General features: G+C 44.9%; 1 protein-coding gene across 5 annotated transcripts in view; it reads left to right on the top strand.

Annotated features, from left to right (window-relative positions):
- The window catches only part of SLC8A1 (solute carrier family 8 member A1), a 316175-nt gene extending 301190 nt beyond the window's left edge, over positions 1-14985 (top strand). For all 5 annotated transcript variants that reach the window (XM_081188464.1, XM_081188461.1, XM_081188462.1 and 2 more), the window contains one exon: positions 10353-14985. In XM_081188464.1, coding sequence (XP_081044590.1) covers positions 10353-10729 — 377 coding nt within the window. In that variant the 3' untranslated portion in view covers positions 10730-14985. The remainder of the gene's footprint in view (positions 1-10352) is intronic.
- Positions 14986-27230: the final 12245 nt, after the last annotated feature.

Consider the following 27230-nt stretch of genomic DNA (forward strand, 5'->3'; position numbering starts at 1 on the left):
ACCAGAGATTCTCCTATTAAAGCCCCATTTAAATGAGCGAGAGCAGTGCAGTAGTGCTGCTGTCAGAACAGCTCTTATCCATCAGCCACATGTGTTGAAATCCATCACATTCAAGGGAGCTATATGCAAAATATGTTAGCTGCGTGCTGAAAAAAATCCCCAGGGGCCTAAGTCTTTTACGCTGGGCACCATTCACAGTGGCAGTGGTTCTTAAGCTGTCGCCCCACATGCTAAAGAGGTAACCCACTTCCCACTTTAAATCTAGGCTGAAGAGCAGCGTGCGTCTTTCAGTATGAGCTGGAGTTTGTCTTATTCCAGGTCCAAATTCTTTGTTCATCTAACATAGAATTATCTGCATCGGCTGCTTGTTCTTTTGGACACTGCAGGGTCTCAAGCAGAGAAGGAACTTTCCCATCCACTGTTACCTGACCCTGTTAAGGGGAGGCACCGTGGTTTGACCCTGCGACCACCTACCTTTGAAGCATAAGCTATGCTCCCTCTCTCAAGTGTTGCTTCCACCAGCAGCAGCAAGTGCAGTAGGCACTTCAAACAAAACAACCTTCTTTCACCCTGTGTGCAGTTCTCCATGCACTCATGCCACATATACCAGTGTGTCCTAGCAGTAAAGGGCAAATTTAGAGGCTGAGTTTTAATGCAAACAATTTTGAAAGTCTTTTACCATGTGGTGTCCATGAAGACATGCAGTGATCTGCAAAAAGCAAGTAAACTAGAATAGTCGTTCTCAGTACGGGAGAGATTTTAAGAAGCATTTGCCCATTACTGGTTCCATCTGATATGAATGACCTCTGCCCACTGAGCTGCCAGCACTGGACCGATCTGTAACATCATATGTCAAGGAAGGAGTCCAGGATATACAGTGGACGCTCGGGTTGCGAACGTGATCCGTGCAGGAGGCACGTTCACAACCCACAGCAACCGCGACCCGCGCGTCTGCACATGCGCGGGTTGCAATTTGGCACTTCTGAGCATGCGTAAAGCGCAATTTAGAGCTTCTACACATGCACAAGCGCTGAAACCCAGAAGTAACCGTTCCAGTACTTCCGGGTTCGGCACAGTGCGCAACCCGAAATCGCACAACCCGAAGTGTCTGTAACCTGAGTTATGACTGTAGCTAATTCCCAAGCCAGCTCTGTCCCTGTTCCAGTTAGCATGGCAATGGCTCTTCCCGTGTAGTTTTGGGTTTAGTGGTTTTTTTCCAAGCAGTGTTGAAGGACACACACTGCAGCCCTTCGCTTGCCACTAAGGCATGTGCCTCCAAGGGCTGATGGACTCCAGTTCCCATCAGCCCCAGCCAGCTCTGGCAGGTGATCAGGAAAGATGGGAGTTGCAGCCCACCAATTTCTGGAAGCTCTCAGGTTCCTCACAAATGTAAAAAGGGGAAATACTGGATGCTAAGCTACACACACTTTTGCACTGTGAAGAGCATAACAATACCGACCTCCATTGCAGGGACATTTTGAGGATCACCAGGCTAATGCATGTGACCTGCTTTGAACACTTGGAAAGTGTTGTCTAAGAGGGATAGACCTGCTCTGCAAAATCTGTGGGTTCTGGGGCTGTGCTAGGACAAAGAGGAGGTGACTTTGTTAGCATTTGTCTCACCCTCCAATCCATCCTAACTCCGACCTGTGGATCTGTTATATAAAGCTATATTTGCATGAGAACTGAGAGGTCATTCAGTCTGAGGGAAAGGTTTCATGGCTGGGTTGTTTTCAGGAACAGTTCTTCCAAAAATATCTCATGCCATCTATCATGTATCTCTCATATGCTGGAAGCAAAATTGTGTGTGTGTGTGTGTGTGTGTGTGTGTGTGTGTGTGTGTTCGTTCCCCTAGCATCCCCAAACATGCAAAGCTTTTTTCCCCCACTTCAAAGCAGCTTCAGCCAACCTTTCATTTCTGAATATAACAGCCACTTTCTAGCATGTTCATACACAATTCCTGAAAACAGAGTGGCATTTAGCATCGGGGGCTGTCTTTTGCTGTGGGAACAGCTAATGAAACTCTCTTTTAATGACTATTGAAATAGAAAGCTCCCTTTTCTGTTGGTGCAACGTCGGTTCACGTTACTTTGAAAGAGCAAACTCGTTATGAAACTTGTCGCAGTCTCTAAAAATTACTTACACTTCTGTAAGCCTGTTAAGGGCTGAGGCGCTTACAGAAGGGAAGAGAGCGACTCTGCAGCGGGATGGTGACATTTAACTGCATTGCAAATGCACAGCACAACATCAAAACCAAGTAACTTGCAATAAAAAGCTAAGCCAAGGGGATTTCCAGCCACCCCCCGCCGCCAAGCAGTCATCACTTACCCTAAGAAAATATGCAGATTATAAATGATCAGCCTGACAATAATCTTTTCTACAATGAAAATGACAGCTTAATCCTTGAACAGGCATCTATAACCATCCCCATTCTCTGTGAAGGCATACCATTAATAAATGACACTTTACTTAGACTAAATTTGCAATGTAGCCTCATTTATTAATTGCTGCTTATTTCTGTAGCGTAAATTCACATCGTAATAATGCCTGCATATTGATACAGCAATTCAAAATGTTCCAAGTGATTCAGTAAATATTAGCTCTTTAATCCTTACAACAACAACCCTAGGTAACCTCACTGGGATAGGGTACCTGTGACCCTCCAGATGCTGTTGGCTATAGTTCACATCCTGTTTGGCCCCAGGCAATGCTGGCTGGGACTGATGGGAGATGGAGTCCAACAGTTTTTGCGATATCACAGGTTCCCCATCCTTGATACACCTCCATAGCAAGATTCCATCTGCCTGCCTAATTCTAACTGACTGGGCTTTGAGCAGAGAAGCGCCGTATCAGCATCATGGAGCGTAGCAAATTAATCAGTTTAACAAGGGACAAACATTTTAACCATTCCTTTTCTTTGTTGAATATTTATTCATTTGTTCATTTCACTGATTATCGCCCTTAGTCTAAGGATCACAGGGTGTAAATCACACTGTTCCAGGTTGAAGTTAACTCTTTATTAGCAAAAACAGAATTGGCACGGGAGTGTCAGGCCTAATGAGCACAGCAACTCCTCTCCAGTAGGTCTTGCCCCCATGAAGCAGTTGCTCAGACTGAAGGTTCCCCACCTCCCCACAGCTGCCTAAGTCCCCCTCCTCTCCAGGTTTTTTCCCAAGCAACCAGAGACTGCGCCTGTGTGTCACCAATCTCTCCTCCACCATCTTCATACCTCTTCTGGTTCCGGGAAACAAGAGGGTAGGGGAACTTGTTGCAGCAGCCCGACTCATGCCTGCCTCTTGGCCTCCATCCTCTCCCTCACCTGATTCAGCTTCCGCATCTGATTCTGGATGTCTTTCTACCACAAACTTTCTCTGCTCCCTAAGTCCCATGACCTCCTCAGCTTCCGGCACCTCCTTTCCCCAGTCTTCTCCCTCTTCATTGTCCCACCACCAATCCCCAGGCTCATTGTCTTCTTCCCCTAGGGGTTCCTCAACTGGTTTCTCCCACCATTCCTCTGCATCCAGCTAGTCCATGACCCAAGGCGGTTTACAATATAAATATCCACTCCTCCTTCCTCTGTCTGCACCGGTTTGTAATTATACCTTTACTTTTGTTTTACTGCCAGTAGAAAGGGACATTTAAAATCAGCCAGAAACCTCAAATGTTGCCATGTATAATCGCCCCAAAGCAAGAGAGCACCTGTTCAGGGTTCTAGCTAGGCAACCAGTCAAATGCTCCTCCAGAGCCCTCTAGGAAGAGTGGGGTTCTGAGCTAACATGCATAGGACTGTGCTGTAAGTTGCAAGCACAGCACCAGTTGCATTGATGGCACCTAGTTTTTGGCAAACGAACTTATAGGCATCTCATCACGTTGAAACAGCCGAGCTGATCTTGGAGTGGAACACATTAATAAGCCAAGTAATTGAACTATCCCTATGAGTCATTCAAGTGCAACAGCAAAGTGAATATAATATATTATCAAGTTCCCGTTTGAGAGACTGGATTCCTTAGCAGATTGCAATAACATTTTATGACATAATTTAATTCCACTGACCTCAATGAATAATGAGGTGGTGCTTAAATCATGTGTAAATAATGTTTATTACCATTTTTTTAAAACAAAAAACCCCCATGACTTTTAAAATATATAGAATATCCCATTAAATGATATAAAGAGTGCAGCAGCAGCAACTGACTACATAAAGTACGGTACATTATCCCATACTTGGGGCTGGAGCGGTGAAAGAATAAGGCCAGGATTTGGGGATATATGCTTCAACGTATCTCCTTACTCACTGGGGTAGGGTGCCAACAAAGTGGCTAAATTCTACAGCATTTTTCTCTGGCAGATGCTTTGTCCTTTAAATTTTAAATGAATTTTCTTATTCATCAGCTTTGCAACTCTACGATCTTGCAGAAATGTTTATTACAGTTGGATCCATCCATAACACACAACTCCACTCCCCCATCCCATCACTTTTGTTAAACACTTGTTCCGTTCCGTCACTCTGAATGTGCAGAGATCTTTTTGTACCTGTGCGCATGCAGCTTAAAAATAAATACATCACAAGAAATAGGCAAAAGAGCCATTTACTGGGTTCTACACAGCATGCTTCAGTATGGGCGAAATAGTGGTTTGTGCTTACAACATTCATATCCATTTTGATTTGTTTTCATTTTCTAAAATTTAATACAGAAGTCCTGCACAAGACTTGATATGTAGCTATACTGACATTCTCTGTTTATATACTGCAGTGACAATCTCCAAGGTAATCCCCGACACATGTTGAGATCCTGAAAGAACTTGGTTGTTGACATTCCAACAGCATGCGGCAATTGGTGGAAATAGGTGTACAACATTTGGATTGCCAGAAACAAAGGGTAGCCCTAGCTAATGTTAGACCTACTCAAGAGTTGAGCCACTGAAATTGATGGTCATGGCTAACATAGGTGCATTAATTTCAAGGGGTCAGCTTTGAGTAGAACTTAAGATACAACCCAAAATGGCTAGGTTGCACTCAGGTGAGGAGCAAATAAAAGTAGGAATGTGGTGATGGAGACCCAAATATCACCACACGCATAACAACCCGCTCACCACAAAAAAGTGTGCTAATGAACCTTCACACTAGCTGTGTTAGGGGGCTTGCAAATCTGCCCTTTACTGCATAATCACCTTATTCTTTTCAATTTTTTCAAGGCCTTAGTTGGTTAGAGTGTGGCGCTTATAACTCCAAGATTGCAGATTCAGTCCCTGTTTGGGACAGCTGCATATTCCTGCATTGCAAGGGGGTTGGACTAGATGACCCTCGGTGTCCCTTCCAAATCTACAATTCTATGATTCTAATTGTATGGTGTAGTTCAGCATTTGCTGGTATCTCAGGATATTCCCCCCCCCCCCAACATTTCATGGTAGACAGTAAAACTACATTGAACCACTTTATCATATCCTACCACACACAAAAAAACACAACTTGTGAGGGAGAGGCTGAAAAAAGACTGAGAGACCTTCAGTTGTCTGGAGAATAAGACCAACTGATACTACTACAATAATTATTTATGACTTATACCCCGCCCATCTGATTGACTTACCGCAGCCACTCTGAGCAGCTTCCAGCATAATATAAAAACACATGGAGACATCAAACATTTAAAAAATTCTGCTATCCCAATTTCATGGCAATCTGCCTAGGTAATAACCAACATCTGCTTTGATGCTCCCATTAGAAGTACACTTACCGATTTTCCACGTTAAAATGAAATCTGGATTAAATATTTTTTTAAAGGTACAGGGTGGCATTTTGATGACATCATATGGATTTTGATGACATCATATGGCAATATGGATAATGCAAGGGGGGAGGTGTGTGTCTAGAAGCACCCTAAATGAGCCACAGCTGCACAACATCAGTTTTCAATGACTATCAGAGAGCAACTCTTTTGTAGCATTTTTCAAATTGAAATGGCAAGGGCTGCTCTTGCCACCTACACCCTTTTTTTTTTTTTTTACTATAGAGGTCAAACGAAGCCCAACAGTGGGCGTCTTTCATGAGCAATGCAAGAGGCGATCTTACAGTGCCATCCGATACGAGTCTATTGCTCAGTTCAATGCGTCGTAATAATAGTAATAATAAAATTTTATTTATATCTCGCCCTCCCCAGCCAAAGCCAGGCTCAGAGAGGCTAACAACAGTAAAATAACACAACATTCTAAAATCATTTCAATATAAAATCAGTTCAAAACAAATTAACGGCAACCATTGTGTGGGAAAATGATTGCTTGTACATAAGAGCATGAGCAGAGTTCTTATTATTGCAGAGTGATTTTACAGCACGAGATATTGCTAAGAGCATGATGAGCACGTGAACACCTCATGCTAGACTAATGATTGGCTCACGTAGCATAACACTCTCTTTGTCTGTGGGCAAAAGCAAGGTTACATTCCTTTGATTTGGTACCTTTGAGTACCAGGCAGAGCAAGCGCAGTGCTGGAGGAGAGAGGATGATTAATTTCTTACTGCACACAATAAACATTGCACGGCAGAAGCCAAAGCTTTTTCTTCAAGTCATCTTGGTGTGAGACTGATTTCTTACTGATTTTCTTACTGATGTCGAGCTGGATTCTCGACACCATTGGGCTAGAGTTCTGTGAGGATTGCCAAAGGGGGGGGGGGGCAGGCTGAGCCCTGGCCAAAGGCCTGGTGGAACAGCTCTGTCTTGCAGGCCCTGTGGAAAGATGTCAAGTCCCGCAGGGCCCTAGTCTCTTGTGACAGAGCATTCCACCAGATTGGGGCCACAGCTGAAAAAGCCCTGGCTCTGGTTGAGGCCAGCCTAACCCCCCTGTGGCCCGGGACCTCCAAGATGTTTTTGTTTGAAGACCATAAGGTCCTCCGTGGGACATACCAGGAGAGGCGGTCTCGTAGGTACGAAGGTCCTAGGCCGTAAGTCCCAGGTGTATAGGAATACAGGCTCAATCTTGTGTTTTTTGCAGGTGCCTGACTGATCCATAAACTCACCCTCTCCTGTGTCTGAAAAATAGTCCCTGGGCCGTGGCCCTGACTCTGTGAGGGAGTGTCTGTCAGAAACTCCTGTGTCTGCCACATCAATATCCACAGAGGAGCCGAGTAATTCTGACATCAATTATGAAGCATAATTCTTAAGTTGTTGGGGTGCTGCTGAGACAAAAGTGTGGCGAGATTGCCTTTTTCCTTTCCTACAGCAATTATAGAAATTTCCAGTGTGCTATTTTTATGGGTAAAAGCAGCTTTTGAATTTCACTGTAAATTAACTTTCTTGCTATATTTATTTGGCCTTTTCTTTCCCTGGGAAAGAAGAGCTTAGCTGCCAGCTGGGATTTCATAATTCTGCTTTCAAAACTCCATGGGAAGAACATGTTTCTGAAACTTCTTGTGCTGGCGGGGAGCAGTTTTAAACAACCACTGTTTTTTTCATGAGCTATTCTTTATCTCCCTTTTACCCAGGTTGACCTGGGAGTGTTTAAGTGCATTAAGTAATCACTTTGTTGAACAGTTTGCTGCATCGTCTTTGATCACCCCCAAACCTTCCTAAAAATATTGACTTATGCATTTTGGGTGGGTTTTAAATGACACTTTTTTCCCTCTAATGAAATGGATATTTATTTGTTGTTGGAGTACCACAAAGTCAACAGATGGCTGTAAAGATAAAATATTGGGATAGGTGGAAAATAACCAACACTGGTTGAAAGTGCAGAGAAGGCGACTCAGTGTAGACTTAGTAGTAGTAGTAGTAGTAGTAGTAGTAGTAATTAGAGGCAACTCAAAGCAATGTAATTCTGTGCCCCTCTAAACTATGGTTTGCAAAGTAGCAACCAGCCTCAGGAAAGAGTGCTTCCTTTGCCCTGCTCTTCTTCCCCCCTTTGTAGAGTAGCATCCCTCCTCTCTTCCTATGCAGGTGTTAAATATGGCTTCAGGTTACATGTGAGCTGGTGTGATGTAGTGTCTAAGGACAGAGCTATGAATAAGAAAGTAGCTGGTTGATTTAAATCTCTTCTCTGCCCTGAGAGCTCAGGCTTTCTCTCAGGGTCAACCTATTCATCTGCAATAGAGAGGATAATGAGACTGACTTACAAGGCTGTTGGTAAAGACTGCAACCCAATAATGAATGTAAAATGCTATACTGGCAACTCCCCCCTTACTTGTTGTTGTTTAGTCGTTTAGTCGTGTCCAACTCTTCATGACCCCATGGACCAGAGCATGCCAAGCACCTTACACAGGGGGTTATATTCTGGGGCCCCACACGCATAAGTAAAATCACGTAAAGTAGGGAGCACTCCTTAAGCTCCTCTTTTTACCTGCTCTCCATGCTCATTTTCTTTTATACAATACATTTGCTTCCAGATTTCCAGAAAGGGCAGGGAACAGTGCGTCCAAACCCTCTGCAATACAGCTGCCTCCTGCCCAACAGCTATTGAGTGGGGTAGCGCAGCAGCAGTGAGAGCTCCCACATGCCATTTTGGAACCCATAAGGTTCCTTTATTTGTGGAGTTTTGGCTCACTAACATCCTCTTCCGGCTCTGGGGTTTGAATTGAATTATTTATTTATTTTATATGGCGCCATGCGCATGAGTTGATCATGAGCAACTGGGAGTTGCTTCTACAAATGTTAATGGTTATTATTACTGACAAAACCCACGTTAACCATGGGTCACTTGTGCTAGAAACCATGGCTTGGAATTGATTTTGGAATCACGGCCAGATGGGAATTCCGTTGTGTTAACCATGGTTATCAAGATGTTCCCCAAGGCCAGCAACCGGTTTGTAAAGCATCATTTGCAGGGCACTATCCTTACCAGGCGCAAAATTGAATCGATTGTTAGAAAAAGTGGGTGCCTGCACCATGGGTCACACCTCGTAACCTTTGAAAGGGAAACTTGCGTGGAATAAATCTGTAAACTGAAGGTGCTGTTTATCCTTTTCATCTGCCTTTCCTCCGGCTATTATAAGAGAAGTGAGAAGCAAGAGTGCAGGTCACCTAAATATCTGCATATTGGTGCTTGCTTCAAACCAAACCCTCTCATAGACTCCTGTGGCTTTTGAAAGCCAAATCATCTTTGGATGGGATCTAGAAGGTGAGAGAGAACATGCAAATAAGAATGTATTCCAACTTTCAAGCAGCTTTCTGCGACTTACAGTGGCGTAGCGTGGGGGGTGCCAGGGGTGCCGGCCGCACCGGGCGCAACATCTGGGGGGGCGCGAGTCCAGAGGGAAGGGACAAGTTCCTTCCTCCGCCGGGCTCCCCGCCGCCACCACCAGCCTTGCGCCCTAGCGCGTGCGCGCCCCCCGCCGTCGCTGTGGCTGCGCTCCGCTCACTGCTCGCAGGAGGAGCAGCCGCTGCAGCAGCGCCGACGCCGCCACCGACGCCTGGCCGGGCACGGGCAGCCTCTGCACCCTGCCGCTGCCGCCATCCCCTCGGCCCAGCCACAGGCGGCGGCTGCTTCTGCCTCCATCCTCCTCCGGGCAAGCAGCGTTGTTTGCGCGGCAGCGCCAGCGGAAACTCGCAGGTTAGGGGTTGGGGGGGCGCAAATTACTTGCCTTGCCCCGGGTTAGGGGGCGCAAATTACTTGCGTTGCCCCGGGTGCTGACAACTCACGCTACGCCGCTGGCGACTTATTCTCATGAGAAGCTACCATAGAATAGGGCTGTGCATATTCCATTTTCAGATAAGACCCCCTTTATGCCTCAATCTGGCTACTTTAGGCTTGCAGTCTGAGGTTCCTGCTCTGAGAGGATCTCAGTTTTTCAACTGAGACTGGGTGCTTAGCAACTAAGCTTTCCTGCAGGTTGACTTTGGTTTCATGTTTAAATTGATGGCTGAGTTAAGCTGGTATGTGAATTAACCATGGGCATGCTGGAGGGCACGGGAAATATGCATGCAATAAGACTGCTAGCACATTTGCAAAGCTAAGCAGGGTACAGATGATTTCAAATTGGATGGGGGACGGCGTGTTGGGATTCCTGCGTTGCAGGGTGTTGGACTAGACGGGCCTCCAACTCTACAGTTCTATCATTCTATGTGTATATGTTGTTAGTGAATTAACCCTGTACTTGCTATAAAGGTGGTTGGGAAATTAAACAGCAAAGTAGAGGAGGCTGTACTCTGTGAAAATGAGGAGGAACAAATCTGAGAGTCTACCCCGGAAGCCTATCGGTGTATATTTATGTGACAAGGCAAGTTGCAAAGACTGGTTCACACCGCAAAGGACGTTGCATTGCTAAGCAAGTTGCCTCCCGCTTTGCCCTAATATGCCGCCACCAAGCCCCTTGGGGTGGCAAACAGGTGCAAGATTAACAACAGTGTTTCTTTTCACTCCGCAGACACGTTTGCCAGCAAGGTGGCAGCCACGCAGGATCAATACGCAGACGCGTCCATAGGCAACGTCACCGGGAGCAACGCAGTGAATGTTTTCCTGGGGATTGGTGTCGCCTGGTCCATCGCTGCCATCTACCACGCAGCCAACGGCAGGGCATTTGAAGTCCAACCAGGCACCCTGGCTTTCTCCGTCACCCTCTTCACTATATTTGCTTTTATCAGTGTTGGCGTGCTCCTCTACCGGCGGAGACCGGAGATTGGAGGTGAGCTGGGCGGGCCACGGACTGCCAAGATTCTGACCTCATGCCTCTTTGTGCTCCTCTGGCTCTTGTACATATTATTCTCATCTCTGGAAGCCTACTGCCACATACAGGGCTTCTAAAAGAACTATTGGAGAGAGCATCTATATGTATCTATATATACAGAGAGAGAGAAAAAGAGAGAGATAGTTATATAGATATAGATCTAATATTATTGAACTGAGGAAGAAAAGACATTTTGCCATGTTCACTTATCTACTGATGGAATGTAGCTTTGCGGTAGGAGTTTGGAACCTGCAGGACTCTCCACCAGGGGCAGCGTGATAGAGACGGAGGCACAGATGCAGGGCCATCTTTGCAACTCAACCTACAAGATCACGATGGAGTTACTTTCTATTTCCCCCTTCTCCTCCCCTAGATGAGGATTGATCCGATTGCAGTTGGGGGGGAGGGCCTTGATTGGAATGGCAAAAGGCCAGGTCCTGCTATATCGTATTGAGTGGATGACTTTTCCAAGGGGAGTTCTTGACTTTCTTACCGATATCTTTGTTGCCTTCTTCATAACTCAAGAATGAGCCGAATCATCGCCCTCAAAGAAAACATGTGAGTGTGGAGTGACATACACGGTCCGGGGGCTTTCTAGCCTCCATGCTGTTTTGGGGTGTGGTTGGTTGTTGTTGTTTTTTTGTATTCTTCCCCCTTTGCTGTCCAGCTATTAAGAGTACCTTACGTTGAAAACAACCACACAAATCCCTTTTCCCGTTTTTTTTCTTTTCTTTTGGAACTGTATTTATGATTGGTGCATCCAGTCCCCCTTTAAAAGAAAAACGATCTTCTTAGACAGCCTTTGACCAGCACTCCATTTGCTCCGAAACTGTGGAATTTACAGACACATGCCCAAAGCCCTAATGTCCAACTCCTGCTTCGCTTTTTTGTTCTCGCTCTGACGTGCCTCGTCAGATTTGTTTCACTTACCTCCTGTGCCCTTGCCCACCCTGCTGCCACTCTTCGCTGCTCTGCTCCTTCTCATGCTCCTCTTTGGGAATGCTTTCATGGTACTTGCTGTAACACTTTGCATGAAAGAAGCAAACCATAATCTGTAATATAGCATTGAATAGCGGTGATAGTCTGCTCAGCGATGCCGATTGAACACTGAAGATGCAAGTATGTGGTCTTTTTTCTCTCTCTCTCTTTCTTTCCACACTTTTCCTTTCCTTTTTAACAAACAGGACGAGAGGCAGGAAGTAGCTGGCAGTCCTTTGCTCTGCATAAGTGTCCTAAGAAGCAATAACCAAGAGATGTGTGGAAATGCGTGTGTTTTAAAAGGGAAAATTTGCGCAGAGTCTTAGGCCATTCTAGAAAGGGATCTTACCTGCCAGCCAAGCTTAGGATGAACTTGAACATAGGAACCTGCTTATACTGAGTCAGGCCAATGGCCCATCTAGCACAGTACTGTCTACTCTGACTGGCAGAGGCATCTTCCAGCTACCTACCATTTTTAACTCAAGAGTCCATGGATCAAACCTGGGACTTTCGGCATACAAAGCATAGGCTCTACTACTGAGTTACAGATGTGTAGAACCTGCTTTGCGTCTAGTCTGTATGAACTAAGTGGGTCTTAGCATTGCTCACGCTAAGTATGAGTAGCCATATCGAGCCCTAAATAAGCAGAATACCCTTGAGCTTTTCTTCAAGTGTCAGTTTCCCCTCCCCAATATATTTATGCTGTGTTTATTTCTGTCTTTAAGAACCTGATGTGCCAACCCTTTGGCACCTTTGGCTTCAGCACTTTGAAAACCTGTACCCTGGTCCAGTCTTCATGAAGGGCACCTTGCAGACACAGTCAGATTTAGTCCCCTCCAATGGATGTTAAACATTCCACTACCCACCGATCTTCATTGTCCTAGCTAGGAAAAGTGGCAAATCTTGCATTGTCCAGCAGTGGATGCATTTTGTCCCTGGGAACTAGAAGGTGGACTCCTGCTATTTATTAGTTATTCATTGTGAGCTATAGACTCAGTCCTTGTACAATTGCACAGAGAGGTACTGAAACAGCTTTTGCTTTGGAAATGCCATCATCCAGCGCTCAGGTACAGAGGATGCTTGCTTTGTTGCTGGGTTGTTTGTTTTTTCCATCTCTCCCCGTCCACCTTTCTTCCCCCACACCTTTCTCATTTATCAGATCCCCACCCTCTCTCCAAGCTCTGGTGCTCGTGGAAGGAACAAGCCATTTAGAAAAGGATCAGAACAAGGGAAGTCAGCCAGTCTTAAGATACCACCAGGGTAGCATGGAAGGACCCTTCAAGGCATGGCTAGAGAGAACCCAAACCCTGTGGTGATTGTAGGGAAGGATCAGGACTACACATCAGGAGATCCAAAAATAGATGTGAAGGGGGCTGCTCGGCAGTCATGGGCCACTGTTGCTAGCTCTGTAAGATTGAGAAAATGCAGGAGTGGTGAGGAGAGAGAATTCTGACTGTAGCAGCTTGGAACTACTTGAGTGGAGACAAAAATGGGTACCCAGGGCTGAGCGAGGGGAGCTGTTCAAGAAAGCAACTGAATTGACACAGCAGAAAAGGGGATATTAGGGAGACAGACCCTGCTGAAATAAATCAACTCTCCCACCCTAATAGAACAAGGAGGTCCACTTGTTGGAGGTGTGCAGGAGCTCATCAGCAATGCTTCCTTCCTCTTAAGCAAAGTCTATTTACAGGGGAACAGAAACACGGTCAATCTTTTTGGCAGACAAGTGCACACAGTGTGTGCACCTTCCCTGGCCACATTAAAGCTAGTGGGTGTGCACTTCTGGAATTAAAAAAAAGACCCATGCAAACACTTCCTTAAGTGCAGTCCTGCATCTCAGTTGGGTGAGCAGTTCCGGAGAGAGCTAGGAGGATGGTTTTCAGGGTGGCGAGCAGCTGCCAACTGGAGGGAAGGCAAATCCATTCACACTTTTTATCTCCTGATTCATGCTCAGGAGTGAGGTTGTTGGTCCATCTAGCTCAGTTCTGTCTACTCCCAGTGGAAGTGTTTCTCTGGGGTCTTGCACCAGACATGCCAGAGGCTGCAACCGGGACCTTATGTGCAAAGCGTTAACAGCTGTGGCTCTGCAGTGTGTGTGTGGCCTTATGATTTGAGTGATATTGCTTGGGGACAAAAGGAATTTGCAAGCCATGCCCCCAAACCCAAGCCCTAGTCTTTCTTCCGTTAGTACATCTAATGGCAGTATCAGGGGGCGTCCTTAGAGCCACATTATTTCCTCTATAGATTGACCCCAAACAACTGCTCTTCTCTCACACCGTGACACATGGAGTGATTTCCCCCCACACCCCCACACCCCCCCACACAAATATATATAATCACATGCCAGGAACAAAATGGTTGGGTGTATCCATTCTAAGAAGCAGGAGGGGGCAGATAGCAATAGACCACCTCCATCTTGTAAAACAACAGGAAACTGTGTCCATGCACCTTAGCTGGACCAGAACACCAACTGCTATAGGATCATTTGTTAAACGTCAGAGGAATATCTAATTGTATCATTAACCCTATAATGACTGAATGGAGGATGTTGCAGGGGGAGGTGGGTTCTCTCTTTGTATTAGCAGATTTCTTACTAGACTGTAGCCTCCAGATTCATTCAAATCCGTGGTATTTTTGCCAATGTAATGAATGAGAGGTGTGGAACGGCCCAGAGCCATGCTCGAGAGTTCCCTGTTCATTTTAAGTGGGGTGGGGGGAGAGAATGGCAAGCTTTACATGCACATTTTGTTGTCCGTTGAAATGAAGGAGAAGCCCTGTGCACACAAAACACTTCCCTGCGCCTATCCTTCATTAGTTGTGATTGCGGAAATAAACCACTGCTGGTCAAATCCTTAGTAGCTTCTTCTGGGCCAGCTGAAGTCTTGTGAATGAACTTTCCATCCGCATCACATGGTAAAAGGGACAGAGGTTAGCCTAGGCTTTTGCCCAGTCTGTGGAATGCTTGAGTTGTCCTGTTGTGAGTTTTTCTTTTTAAAATGGAGTGAATAATATTTCCCTCCCCACCCCCACACCCTGTAAAAAAAAAAATTCTTCACTTTTTGAGGATTTATTTTTCCTGTTTGGTTTCATTTGATTTGTTTGTTGGGGTGGGTGGGGGAGGGGAGAAAATTAAGCAACGATTGGGGTTGTTCAGGGATTATAATAATAATAATTAATATTATTATGGCTGTGTTTGTGTAAAATGATTTCATTTCATCTTGTTTGTTTGTTTTCCTTCATTTTTATTTGCGTGTATTGTGCACAGTAACGGAGAGGCAGTGAGTACACTGATTGTGATCAATGGTACACTGAGGCACAGAAAAAAAATAAAATTTATAATTGGTTCTGATTTGAACATTAGTACTGCTGCATTTTCCCTGTGCGTCTCATTTCTTCTTCCATTGACACCTCTCATTCATGTGTTTGTGTGTGTTTTTATTGTTATTTGATATGTTCCTTCCATGGTCTTAAGTCCTTAGTGGGCTCCTGCAAAGCCTGGGTTTTAGATGCAAGATATCCATTCAGAAAGACAGTATCTATGTTTTCCCCCCCAGGCAGGTACAAAACATGATCAGAGAAATAGCCATGTTGCTGTCCATTTCCCCACAATTCACACACTCTTGTTCTATTCAGTACCCACTAACACACACACACACACACACACTACAACTGCTAAGGCCACAAGCAGAGCTGAAGTCAGAAGATAACAGGCAAAACCAGGTGCTGGTGCTGAGGCAACATCCTCACACATCCCAAAGTCAAGATGCTGACTCAGAGAGTCGCACCCCAAAGCTGGAGCTTTCTAGCGCCTGGTGGGGAAGGACTGGCCCTTGGCGGCAGCTGGCAATTATCAGGCAGGCTGGTGGTTGAGCCTCTGTGGTGCCTTTGAGCCACAGAGCTCCGTCTGCTGAAACTGCAGTGGAACCCAAACCCTGGGGGCAGAGGGACTAAGGCTCCAGCGCCTGACTGCCGGAAGTCTTGCCTCTAGACCAACATCGCTCTGGCATCTCCATCTTCCTTATGACTCCATCCTCCTTATGACTCCATTACACTGGATTTTTATGCCAATGGGGGTTCCCATTCCCATCTGAGGCCACTTATTGCTGCACCCAGCTGGGACAGGATCGGGGCTGAAACACTACTTAATAATTGCACACTCATGCAAGCGATGTGTTGAACCTTATACAGTGTTCTTGTTCCAAAGTAGGGCATACAACAGACGTGGACAGTGTCCACTGGCACATTGGGAATAAAACGTGGAACAATTTTAATTTAATTTTATTTTTCTTACTTTGTAGCTGTCACAGCTACAGAGTATAAAGGTTTTTTTTTTTAATAATAATAAAAAGTGGACACTGTTCAGCTCATGGCTCAGAAACCAGCAGATACCTTGGTGCCAACATCCAAGGGGCTTATGTAATGATGGATTCACACATCCCCATTTCCTCCAGTGGGATTACTGCATTTCTCACCTCCATGGTTTGCTTGTCTGAAACGGCCATTTGCTTCTCCCTGGGATAAGACTTTTCAAAGCAGGCAGGAAATGGCTGTCCATGGAAGGAAGGTTCACGTGTGATTAATCACCACTTGAACAGGTTCTTCCATAGCAGCCATTCCTGGAAGCCTCCTAAGCTTTAGCAGTCTGACATTTGCCTGTTAAAACGAATGGGAATCTTACCATCACCAAACTTTAGATGTTGTGGAGGCAAACCTGCAGCACCTGTGCTGCCAGTAGAAAAAGCACTGAGTTCTGTGACAGCAGAACGGGTTCCTTCAGAAGACTCTCCTTCCCCTTCCTTGGAGGTTTTTAAGCAGAGGTTGGATGGCCATTTGTCACGAATACTTTAGTCAAGATTCCTGCATTGCAGGGGGGTTGGACTAGATGACCCTTGGACTAGGTGTCCCTTCCAACTCTAGCATTCTAGGATTCCTGGACTGGGAAATGGGGGCCACTGGTGTAGCTATGAGATAGTCAGGTCTGCATTCCTGTGTGCCTCTCCTGTAACATCACATCATCTGCTGCCCAACTGAGAATTCACAGGGCGGAATACAGCGTTGCACAAGCGGAAGTCCACTTGCAGAATTGAACTTCCTCTCCTCCCTCTTGCAGGCACCCCAAAGATCTCCAGAGGTTTCCCCATCCCTCTGGAGCAGATTTTAAAGGTGCCCAAAGGACCACGGAGGAAGGGGAGGAAAGGAAGATATTCACGTCATCACCGTCTGTTCCACTTGCACACAGACAGCACTGGATACAACTCATAATACTTAATGCAGTCTCAGCAAGAAGAATAGCAATGATTTTATTTATCATTTATGCATCTTTGTTTTAAAACGTCAGTGGTGCTTTGCAACCATGTAATGCATCTCATACTGGGCCAACACACATTTGATGCCTCAGGAGAGGGAAGAGAGAGAGAGAGAGAGAGCCCGCCTGGCAGTAAAAATATAATAATAGTTTGCTGTGCTGTAATGATACTCCAAAATCTGCTGCCTGGATCATACCAAATCACTTCGTACATCTAGCCTTGACTTTGTGAAGTCACTGGTATTCCCATGTTACAGATGGGAAACTGAGGTTGGCAAAGGCCTGGTTGAGCTGTTAGTGTTAGTTATTTCACGCTAGCCAGATCCCACATCTCATCTGCAATATTTGATTTTAAGGATGCAGATGGAGCGTGCAGATCATGTGGAAAAGTAACCACACCAGTAAACTTTCCCCACACAATTCCATCCATGAAATATCTTCTTCAAAGTGTCTGAATGTGACAACCTTACAAATTAGGCAGTAATCTTTCACACAAACACCTGTTATATGGCTCCTTCCCCCTCCTGTCAGGATTTAAAATAGATGCAATTTACTTTAAAAATTATCACAAACATAAGAGGTTCTTTGTTCCATCAGCTAACTGAGCTTAGTGATGCAAAATAACTGCTGCCCACGGCAGTAGTCTGAAAGGGCAGGGCATGTTAGCAAAGAGGAGCTGCTGCTGCTGCTGCTGCTGCTGCTGCTGCTGCTGCTGCTGCTGTTTTTATTATCAGGGTTAAAAGACTTTGCAGTTTGATTATGTAATGTGCACGGCAGTCAGCCAAAATGTAATTTTAAAAGGGAATTGGAAATGGACAAAATGAAATACACTGCATGCCAAAACCAGAGAGCTTTAGAGGGAAATGCAATTCCCTTGGGATTTTTTTTTTGGGGGGGGTAGCCATGGTCTCTATGCTAGGAGTAGCCAATGTGCTGCCCTCCAGGTATTGCTGGACTCCCAACTCCCATCAGCTGCTGCAACCAGGGACAATGGGAGTTGTAGTCTAGACTGCACCATATTGACTGTCCCTGATCTGTAGTTTTGTACCCAGTACAAAAGTCCTCCTGTCCACTGAAGGAAGCTTCATTGTGGCTCCTAAATGAATGAAATGGGCTTATGGTTCCTAAGCACTGTGGCAGCACACAAGATGGCGTAAGCATGGAATGTGGCCACAAAACTGAAGCAAGGGCTATCGCCAGCTCTAAACCCATTGTGTGGTGTTCAGCACGAGCAGCCAAGATGAGCTGAAAACGCTAAAAGATTCCCAACCCTGATCAGCATTCCTTCATACTGATTCATATGAGCCCTGTCAGGTTATGCAGTGAAAGGTGGGCTTCTCTTCCCTCAACAAAAGGGTGTAACACTAAACCATGGTTTCTTGAGGACAGCGGGATAGATTCCTGCATTGGAGGACTACATGACTAGATGACTCTCGTCCCCTCCAACTCCATGATTCTATGATCGTTATGAAAAAGAGATGTCATGATGAACCTTAGGACTACATAGCATGTACAATGGGAGGAGATCTGAGAATTTCATTCCTGGTTTAGAAGAAGCTGTGGTTTGTTGTTTAGTCTGAACAATGGTTTGCTCAAACCCAAGCCAGTATATCATACGAGAATTTGGTTTGGTGTAACCTGGTTTGTTAGCAATCAATGGTTTGAACAAAACCACCATTTACTGAGTTCTGCCGAAACAACAAACTTTGAGTTCTTCTAATCCAGGAGTGGGTGCTCTGAATCTTCCCCCCCCCCCTTACGTAAAAGGGAGGGGGCAGCATATAGTTCCAAGGTTCATGGCAGCGCATTCTCAAAACCAGAAACCATTGTTTTGTTGCATCTGCAATAGTCCTAAAACAGGCAGCAAGAATGTGAGAGAGCCTTCCCCAAACTGCTAGCCTCCATATGTTTAGGAGTACAAGTCCCAGCATCTCTGTCCATTGCCCAAGCTGGCTGGAACTGATGGAAGCTGGAATCTAAAACTTATGGAGCACATCAAGTTGAGGAAGGATGGCTTGAGCTGAGAAAAATAAAAGCAAGTAGACTGGGGAAAAGAGAAGCAGAGATGCATGGAAGCGGGGGGCGGGGGGCGGGGGGAGAGAAGGAACTTTCACCAGGTCCAGGAAGTCACTTAAAACCAGCTCCAGGTCCCCCACTATTCAGGTAGTAAAAGTCTGTCTGGAAAGGTTCCTGCATAATCCGATTGAAATACATGAGTCTGTTCATTTCATTGGAGCCTGTTCAGCTCTTCCCAATATATCACGCCCAAGGCTTTTACAGATGGAAGAGAGATGTAATATTTTAAGGAGAACTCTGTGTTTGTTTGAAACCCAGCTTTGCAGTTCACATGACAGGCAGAATGCTGTCTGAGTCGTTAGTTTCCTCCACTTTAGACTGCTGCTTATGTATCATATGTACATTTCTCCATTTTATATATTCATCCTTTGCCTTACTTAAAAGAGAAATGAAATAGTTTTTAAAAGAGCGGCAAAACTACCTTGGAGTTTTGGAGTGTGTCTCAGAAGTCAGCTTTGGAGGCAAAGAGGCAATGAACAGCAGAGGGCATTTGCAAACCAAAGAAAAGTTATGGCAACCTTCACTGTTGGCCATAATTCCCTAAGATTCATTTATTTAGCTTGTTTGAGCTGTTTCCCCCTGCTTAAATAGTCCAGGAGGCTGTGCAGATTAATTCACACGTATACATTTGAAAAGCAGTATTATTCTCCCTTTTAAAAGGAATTGTTCTTTCTCTGAAGCCATTAATAAATCAGCTGGAACCCTGCTACCCTCTCAGCCAAACAAGCTGCAATTTTTTATTTTTTATTTTGCTTTATTTGAAGATCATCCTAGAGTGAATTACCATTTGCAAAGATATTGCAAACCTCTAAAAAAAGCATCTCTGAAGCACAGCAAATAGGATTCTCTTCGCTGGGTTTCCCCCTTAATGACCCTTGATTTAGCACTAGCTCTTTAGTGAAATAAACAGTGATATTTTTGAGCATGAGGAGAGGCCAAGATAGTGGGGTTGTTTTCAGTAGTCTCAGCACCTCTGTAGATTTCCCTGTTTTGCTTTGAGTGGATAAAAGCTACCCTTTACCATTTTAACTACAGTGGTACCTCTGGTTAAGAACTTAATTTGTTCCGGAGGTCAGTTCTTAACCTGAAACTGTTGTTAACCTGAGGTACCACTTTAACTAATAGGGCCTCCCGCTGCTGCTGCGCTGCCACCGCGTGATTTCTGTTCTTATCCTGAGGTAAAGTTCTTAACCTGAGGTACTACTTCCGGGTTAGCAGAGTCTGTAACCTGAAGCGTTTGTAATCCAAGATACCACTGTACATTGAACAAAATGAATGAAGATCAGCTGCACTCTTCCTTTCACGCTGCTTCAATAATGCCAAACAGAAAATATATATAGGGCATGAATACACCACAAATTTATACTGGTTTATGGACCAGTCCCTGTAGGGAGGTCTCCCCTTGACCAGCTGCAGAAAATTCCACCACCTGTGCAAATGGGGGCTGCCTCAGCAGATTTTGCCATACAAAATGTCTCCTAGCAACTCTTAACAAACCACAGTTCCCATAATTCTTTGGGGGGAAGCCATGACCATTAAAGTGGCATAGGAGTGCTTCAAATATATGGTGTGAATGTGACCCAGAAATTTGTTTCGAGGGCCAGAGCTGAACAGAAGTTCACAGGCCTTCTACACAAAAATCTACCCATACCAGTGCTTGGGGGGGACACGGACAATGCAGGGGTACGCATACCCCTAAACATTTTGTGAATCTTTGTACTTTTGTCCATTTACTGTATTTATTTTTCCTGATTTGAACTATAAAATGGTGATTTTCTTGAGAGTACCCCTAAACATTTTTTTTAGGGGGAAAAGCACTGCCTTTAGCTTTATTCATTTCTGCAGCATGATTTAGGAAGGAGGGGACTTCGTTGTTGCTCTTGCTAAACAATTTGGAGTCAGAAACCTTGGCCAATCTACTGAAAGTCACCCAGATTTCTACTAGTAGATCTCAAATGACATTCTTCACCAGAGAGAGCCAGTGTGGTGTAGTGGTTAAGAGCGGTAGTCACATAATCTGGGGAACCGGGTTCGCGTCTCCGCTCCTCCACATGCAGCTGCTGGGTGACCTTGGGCCAGTCACACTTCTTTGAAGTCTCTCAGCCTCACTCACCTCACAGAGTGTTTGTTGTGGGGGAGGAAGGGAAAGGAGATTGTTAGCCGCTTTGAGACTCCTGAAGGGGAGTGAAAGACGGGATATCAAATCCAAACTCTTCTTCTTCTTCTTCTTTCTCCCGGTTCTGGTCTATAAATTTGGTGAGGCCACAGCAGCCTCCAGGGAGTGGAAGATTCTTCCTTTGCGCCCTTTTCTGTACTTATTTCTTCAGTGATCCCATTAGATACACATCTTCAACATGTCTTGGCTACGGGTGCTTTCTATAAACTAATCTGCCTCTTTCGGCTGCAGTCAAGGCTGGAAGAAAATGAGAGAGAGAGAGAGAGAGAATGCCTGCAAGTGTTATTGTTATTTCTATTTTTAAATACTGAGGCGCCGACGTGTGCAGCAAGGAATGCCATGGATGGGCTTAAATGAAGAGACAAACAAACCTCGCAGATTGTCAGAAGTGGCAGGCCCTGGCTGTAACTATGATCAGTTCATCTCTAAGCCTGAGTCCAGAGAGCAAAGTTACCTTCTTGGAACAGCTTGTTCCAAATAGAGAACTTCCAATGTAAGAATGCAAGAGCTGCTTTTCTGGGGCAGATGTTGGGTCTGTCTAGCTCTGCCTGGTGCATAGCTGTCAACTTACAGATTTGAAAATAAGGGACCAGCAGCCTCGAAAATAAGGGATCAGCAGCCAAAATAAGGGATCAACAATTACTTTCATAAAATACATATTTTGTTGCGTGCAAATGGCTTTAGATACCTATTAGGTCCATAAATTACCATATAGCATATATTCAACACACAAAAACAGCAACAATTTGTTGTTGACAAAGGACAGCTGGACATAGAAAGGGCCCCATTACCTTCAGTAGCTTATTTAAGGGACATCATCAATAAGGGACAGCAGCGGGACATGGCGCTGGGATAAGGGGCTGTCCCGCAAAATAAGGGACGCTTGACAGCTATGGCCTGGTACCTCTGTGAAACTTGCAAGCAGGAGAACCATCACCTCTCTCTCTTACTTGTCCTCAGCCTTTGATACTGCCCCTCAAGAAGGAGGTTCTAATGAAAAGGATACTGCAAAATTGGCCAACCCTTTTCTCTCTCACTTTTTTTTTTAAAAAAGGGCCATCTAAGTTATCGGCCTCCAAATCCCATTTTGTGGCAGTGATTCCATAAGCTGATGAAGCATTGTGAAGGAAGATGTTCCGTCCTGAACAAAAGATCTCCTCTTGCGCGTCCAAATCAGCTTCACTGGGTGACCCCAAATTCTAAAGAGTGAGATACTGATTCGTATCCACATCAAATCCATGCCCTTCAGAAGTTATACTCCTCTATCACATTCCCACCCACTTTAAATTATATTTCTCATAAGGGAAAAGCCCCCCTCCCAAGCCCAAATGTTTTAGACTTTCTTTGTATGGAAGGTGTCCCAAACTTCATCACCCAAAACCTCAGATAGAATAAAAGGAACTGCATTGTATTGCATCGGGCCATTTAGCACAAAGCCTGAGGGGCACAGGTGGGCAACTTTGGCAAGAAAGAGAAAATGTGGGTACAGACTGAAAGGTAAAAACAGAAGGAGTGTCAGAGAGACAGAGACAGAGACAGAGACAGAGACAGAGAAAGGTGTGGCAAAAATAAAATACTCTGCCCCAACCACCTTTGGCTCCAGCTCTGCACATCACCATATGCTGTCCAACAGACTGTTGTTTGTTGTTTATTCAATTTATATACTGCCCTTTATCAAAAGATTCCAGGGCGGTGTACAAAATTAGAAACACATTTAAAAACATCAAAATAATTATAATAATAAAAACGTAATAATAAGCATACAGGCAGACAGCCTAAAAGTAAAATAATCATCATAATAACAGTCCTCTCCCCCAAAGTTTTACAGGCAAAAGATTATTTAATATCCGTAGGTCTGGGTAAAGGGGAATGTTTTTGCCTGCCGCCTAAGGACATGTAATGATGGTGCCAGGCGAGCCTCTCTGGGGAGAGATTTCCACAGTCAGGGAACCCCATGGAAGCTTTTCCTTGCCAGAAAAATGGCTGCCCCTCCCCACTCTGGGGTCTTCTGCGGAGAGGCCTTCTCTACCTGAGATCCGCAGAAGGAGCCTTGGGGTGAAATCAAGACCTATCGCTGAGCTATGGTCCTTTGCAGGCCCCTTCTTTCTTTCCAGGCCAGCCCCTGTGGCCAAGGCGGCTTTTATCAACATTGCATTGCTGGGTTCGCCTTGGACGTGGCATTGCCCTGGATAGCGATGGCCCTAGTACAGTCCACATTGGCGCTGCCTTGGCCTACACTTAACCCAGCCACCTCACGGCCCAGGGTTTCCCAAAGGGCACATTCCCCTGGTGGGTGCAGGCACCTTTGGAGAAATTAAAACAACCCCAAGCACTTTGTTTCAAGCCCTTGGTCTTCAGCAGTCTCCCTAATGGAGATCTGCCACCACAAAAGCTTTTATCATCCATCACCGTTGGCTGAAAACACGGGGGGGTGCATCGGATCCCCACTAACCCCCACCCCACACACTGCTTTTCCTTTCCCAAGGAATGCCAGCCAAGCTAATGCTGCTATTACTCAAAGTTGCCATTTGTAATTAAAAAGATAATTTAGTTCAGTGTTCCATGGCGGTGCAAAACTCTGACTGTTAAAAATAATAGAGGGGCATGTATCTGCTAAGAAGGCTGTAGTGTGCCCTAACAATAATTTACTTGATGTATTATTATGCTCTCTGCTCAGCAAAAAAAGAAGGGGCAAGATAGCATCCCTTCATAACGGGATTAGGGCTTAATACTCTGATATTGCTAAAACAATGCCCCTGTTTGAATACAAATCCCGCTGTAGACAGAAAGGCAGTCAGAGTGATCAGAAATCTTTTGGCATCGCCCTTAATACATTTGAAAAATAACACGGGAAACGAAAGCTTAATTCCTTTGGTTTGGGGCAAGCATTAATTACAGGGGTGAAAGATTCCATTAATCTAAATGTTGGCTGCTAAGTAAGATCCTTCATACCTAAATAATTAGTCTGTATATATAACACAAGAGATGAGGGTCCTCAATTTGGTCAGTTTTAACTAGACAGCTCTAAATAAAGATTAACACGCTGCCAGCTTCCTCCAGTTTTTAATCTAGAAAAAGTACAGTAGTTGCATTTAGGTCCCACTGAAATCAAGGGGGCAAATTAGTCATTATGGCTAACCTAAACCTCATCAATTTAATTTTAATGGGATTTAAGCTTAATGTAGATGGGGAGGGGGAGCTTCTATAAATTAGCCACCTCTAAACTGAAATTGGGGACGTGGGTGGTGCTGTGGGTTAAACCACAGAGCCTAGGGCTTGCGGATCAGAAGGTCAGCAGTTTGAATTCCCACGACGGGGTGAGCTCCTGTTGCTCGGTCCCCACTCCTGCCAACCTAGCAGTTCGAAAGCACGTCAAAGTGCAAGTAGATAAATACTGGCAGGAAGGTAAATGGCGTTTCTGTGCGCTGCTCTGGTTTGGCAGAAGTGGCTTAGTCATGCTGGCCACATGACCTGGAAGCTGTACGCCGGCTCCCTCAGCCTATAGAGCGAGATAAGCGCTGCAAAACCAGAGTCGTCCACAACTGGACCTAACGGTCAGGGGTACCTTTACCTTTACCTTTAAACTGAAATAAGGTTCTCCAGAATGCATATATGGATTTGCTTCCTACATTGAAATGAATGAAGAACAGACTTCCCATACTCACATCCAAATAAATGAGTGGTCTGGAATACAAAATTGACCAGACTGGTCAGTACACATTGCCACTTTAACTTTTTTTTATTTGTTAAGCTATGCAACCGTAGCTTGTTAGTGCTGCCTGTATGTTCTGTTCTCTGTTTGGGAACTTCAGTGCTATTTATTTGCTTCCACAAGGCATATTTATTTATATTTATTTAATATGTTATTTATGGCATTTTTCTCCAAGGGGCTCAAGATGGTGTGCATGTTTCTTCTTTTCCTCATTTAATCCCACAACATCCCTGTGAGGTAGGTTAGGCTGAGATGCACTGACTGGTCCATGATCACCCAGAGTGTTTCATGGCTGTGAGTGCGGATTTCATAGCTTCATTGAGTTGGAAGGGACCACAAGGGCCGTCTAGTCCAACCCCCAGCAATGCAGGAAACCTTTGTCCAATGTGGGGCTTGAACACACAACCCTGAAATTAAAAGGCTCATGCTCTACTGCCTGAGCTATCTGAGCAGACGCTATTCTGGTCTCCCAGGTCCTAGTCCGACACTCTAGCCACTAACCCCACACTGGCTTAGATGGAGCTTCCACAGAGTTTTGATTATATATCCAGTCTTTACTGAGCATCCATTCTGATTTCTTTACATGAAGGTTATATGACAATGAGAATTCATCCTGCATTGAACTCAGTTGGCTTACAGGGTTTTTATACATCTTCTCATTAATGATGGGTTCATTTCATGCTTTTCAATGCATTTCCCCATCACTTTCCAACCTGCAAAAATTCTTCTTTTTTAAAGTGCATTTGGTCCACTAAAGAGCTTTAATCCACTTTAATTGCACAAACCTGTATTTCCTGGTATGTGCCTGAATCCCTCCCACAGAATACTGTGAGAATAGAGGCATGCTTAGCTGCCCTGTCTTCATTTTGGGTGGAAGAGACCCCTCTAATGTATTCCTGCTTCTCCAATCTGCCAGTGTGGTGTAGTGGTTAAGAGCGGTAGTCACGTAATCTGGGGAACCGGGTTCGCGTCTCCGCTCCTCCACCTGCAGCTGCTGGGTGACCTTGGGCCAGTCACACTTCTTTGAAGTCTCTCAGCCCCACTCACCTCACAGAGTGTTTGTTGCGGGGAAGGAAGGGAAAGGAGATTGTTAGCTGCTTTGAGACTCCTGAAGGGGAGTGAAAGGCGGGATATCAAATCCAAACTCTTCTTCTTCTTCTTGATAGTAGAGCATTCGTTGTGATAAAACTGCTGCATGCTGTTTCTCAGTGCCTCAGCCACTTAGGAAAGACAGACCTAAGTGTTGCTTGCTGATCAGCAGCATGTGGTGTTGTTTATAACAATGTTCCACTGTGTCACTGAGGTGGATTCCATGCCCTTCTTTCAACTGATGTCATAAGACTCTTTTGGCTTGGAACAAACCCTGCAAAATGGACGGTAGCCACCATTTCCTATCTCCTTAGATTTGATTCATAAACTCTGAAAGCCACTTAGGTTTCGGAGAATGCCTGCCAAGCATATAACTCAGGAAGCCTCCGCAGCTATAACACATTTTCATTTTCATTTATTTGGCTACGTTTACATTTCTAACATACCTCTCCCCCCCAAAAAAAATCAAGGCAAGTAAGAATATGCTTTCATACTGTTCCATATTATAAAAAAGCAACGAAACAGCACTGCAGAGAAGTAGGATCCAAATCCCAAAATGACTTATATGTAAACAAATAATATATGTAAAGAACTGAACAGTTAAACATAAATTTAGCTAAAATGGTTTGGCTTCTGTCTTCCTCTGGCCTTTAGGAGAAAGGGGTTATCCTTTACTGTAAGTGGTCTGGTTGTAGAGTGTTACTAAACATTTACACATGGGTCCTGACACTACATTATGCATTGTTATTTTTGTAGGGATGTGTATAGATGCTAGAAGGATATATTTATTAGATATTATCCTTCTTTCCTCACAGCAGAGTGCCATCCATTTGCAACTTAAAAAGGAAGCTTAGATAGGCTAGTTTTAGCCTTTTAGTTTAAGTAATCCAGGATGCTTTAAGACAGGATGAATTCTCCCTTCCATTTCCCTCCCATTGTTTCCAACAGAAGGGGGAATCAGACTGGAAAAAGACACAGAAGTGCAACCACTTTTCCTTCTGCCCTGCTGCTGAGAGGCCAGAATAACCATTTTTGGATTCCCCTTTACACACTGACACACGCACCCCTTGCATTCACATTAACACACTTGGCTGGAACTGTGTAACTGGAAGGGGCTGAACCACCTGTTCCAAAATACCACATGGTACAGTCCCTTCTAGACTGTACCACTTCACAGCGCAGGTTTCAGAACCACATTGATGAATGCTCCTCATATTATGCGGAGGGAGGGGGACACCTCCC

Source organism: Podarcis bocagei (genome assembly GCF_964188305.1).
Source record: "Podarcis bocagei genome assembly, chromosome: 3".
Taxonomy (NCBI): Eukaryota; Metazoa; Chordata; class Lepidosauria; order Squamata; family Lacertidae; genus Podarcis; species Podarcis bocagei.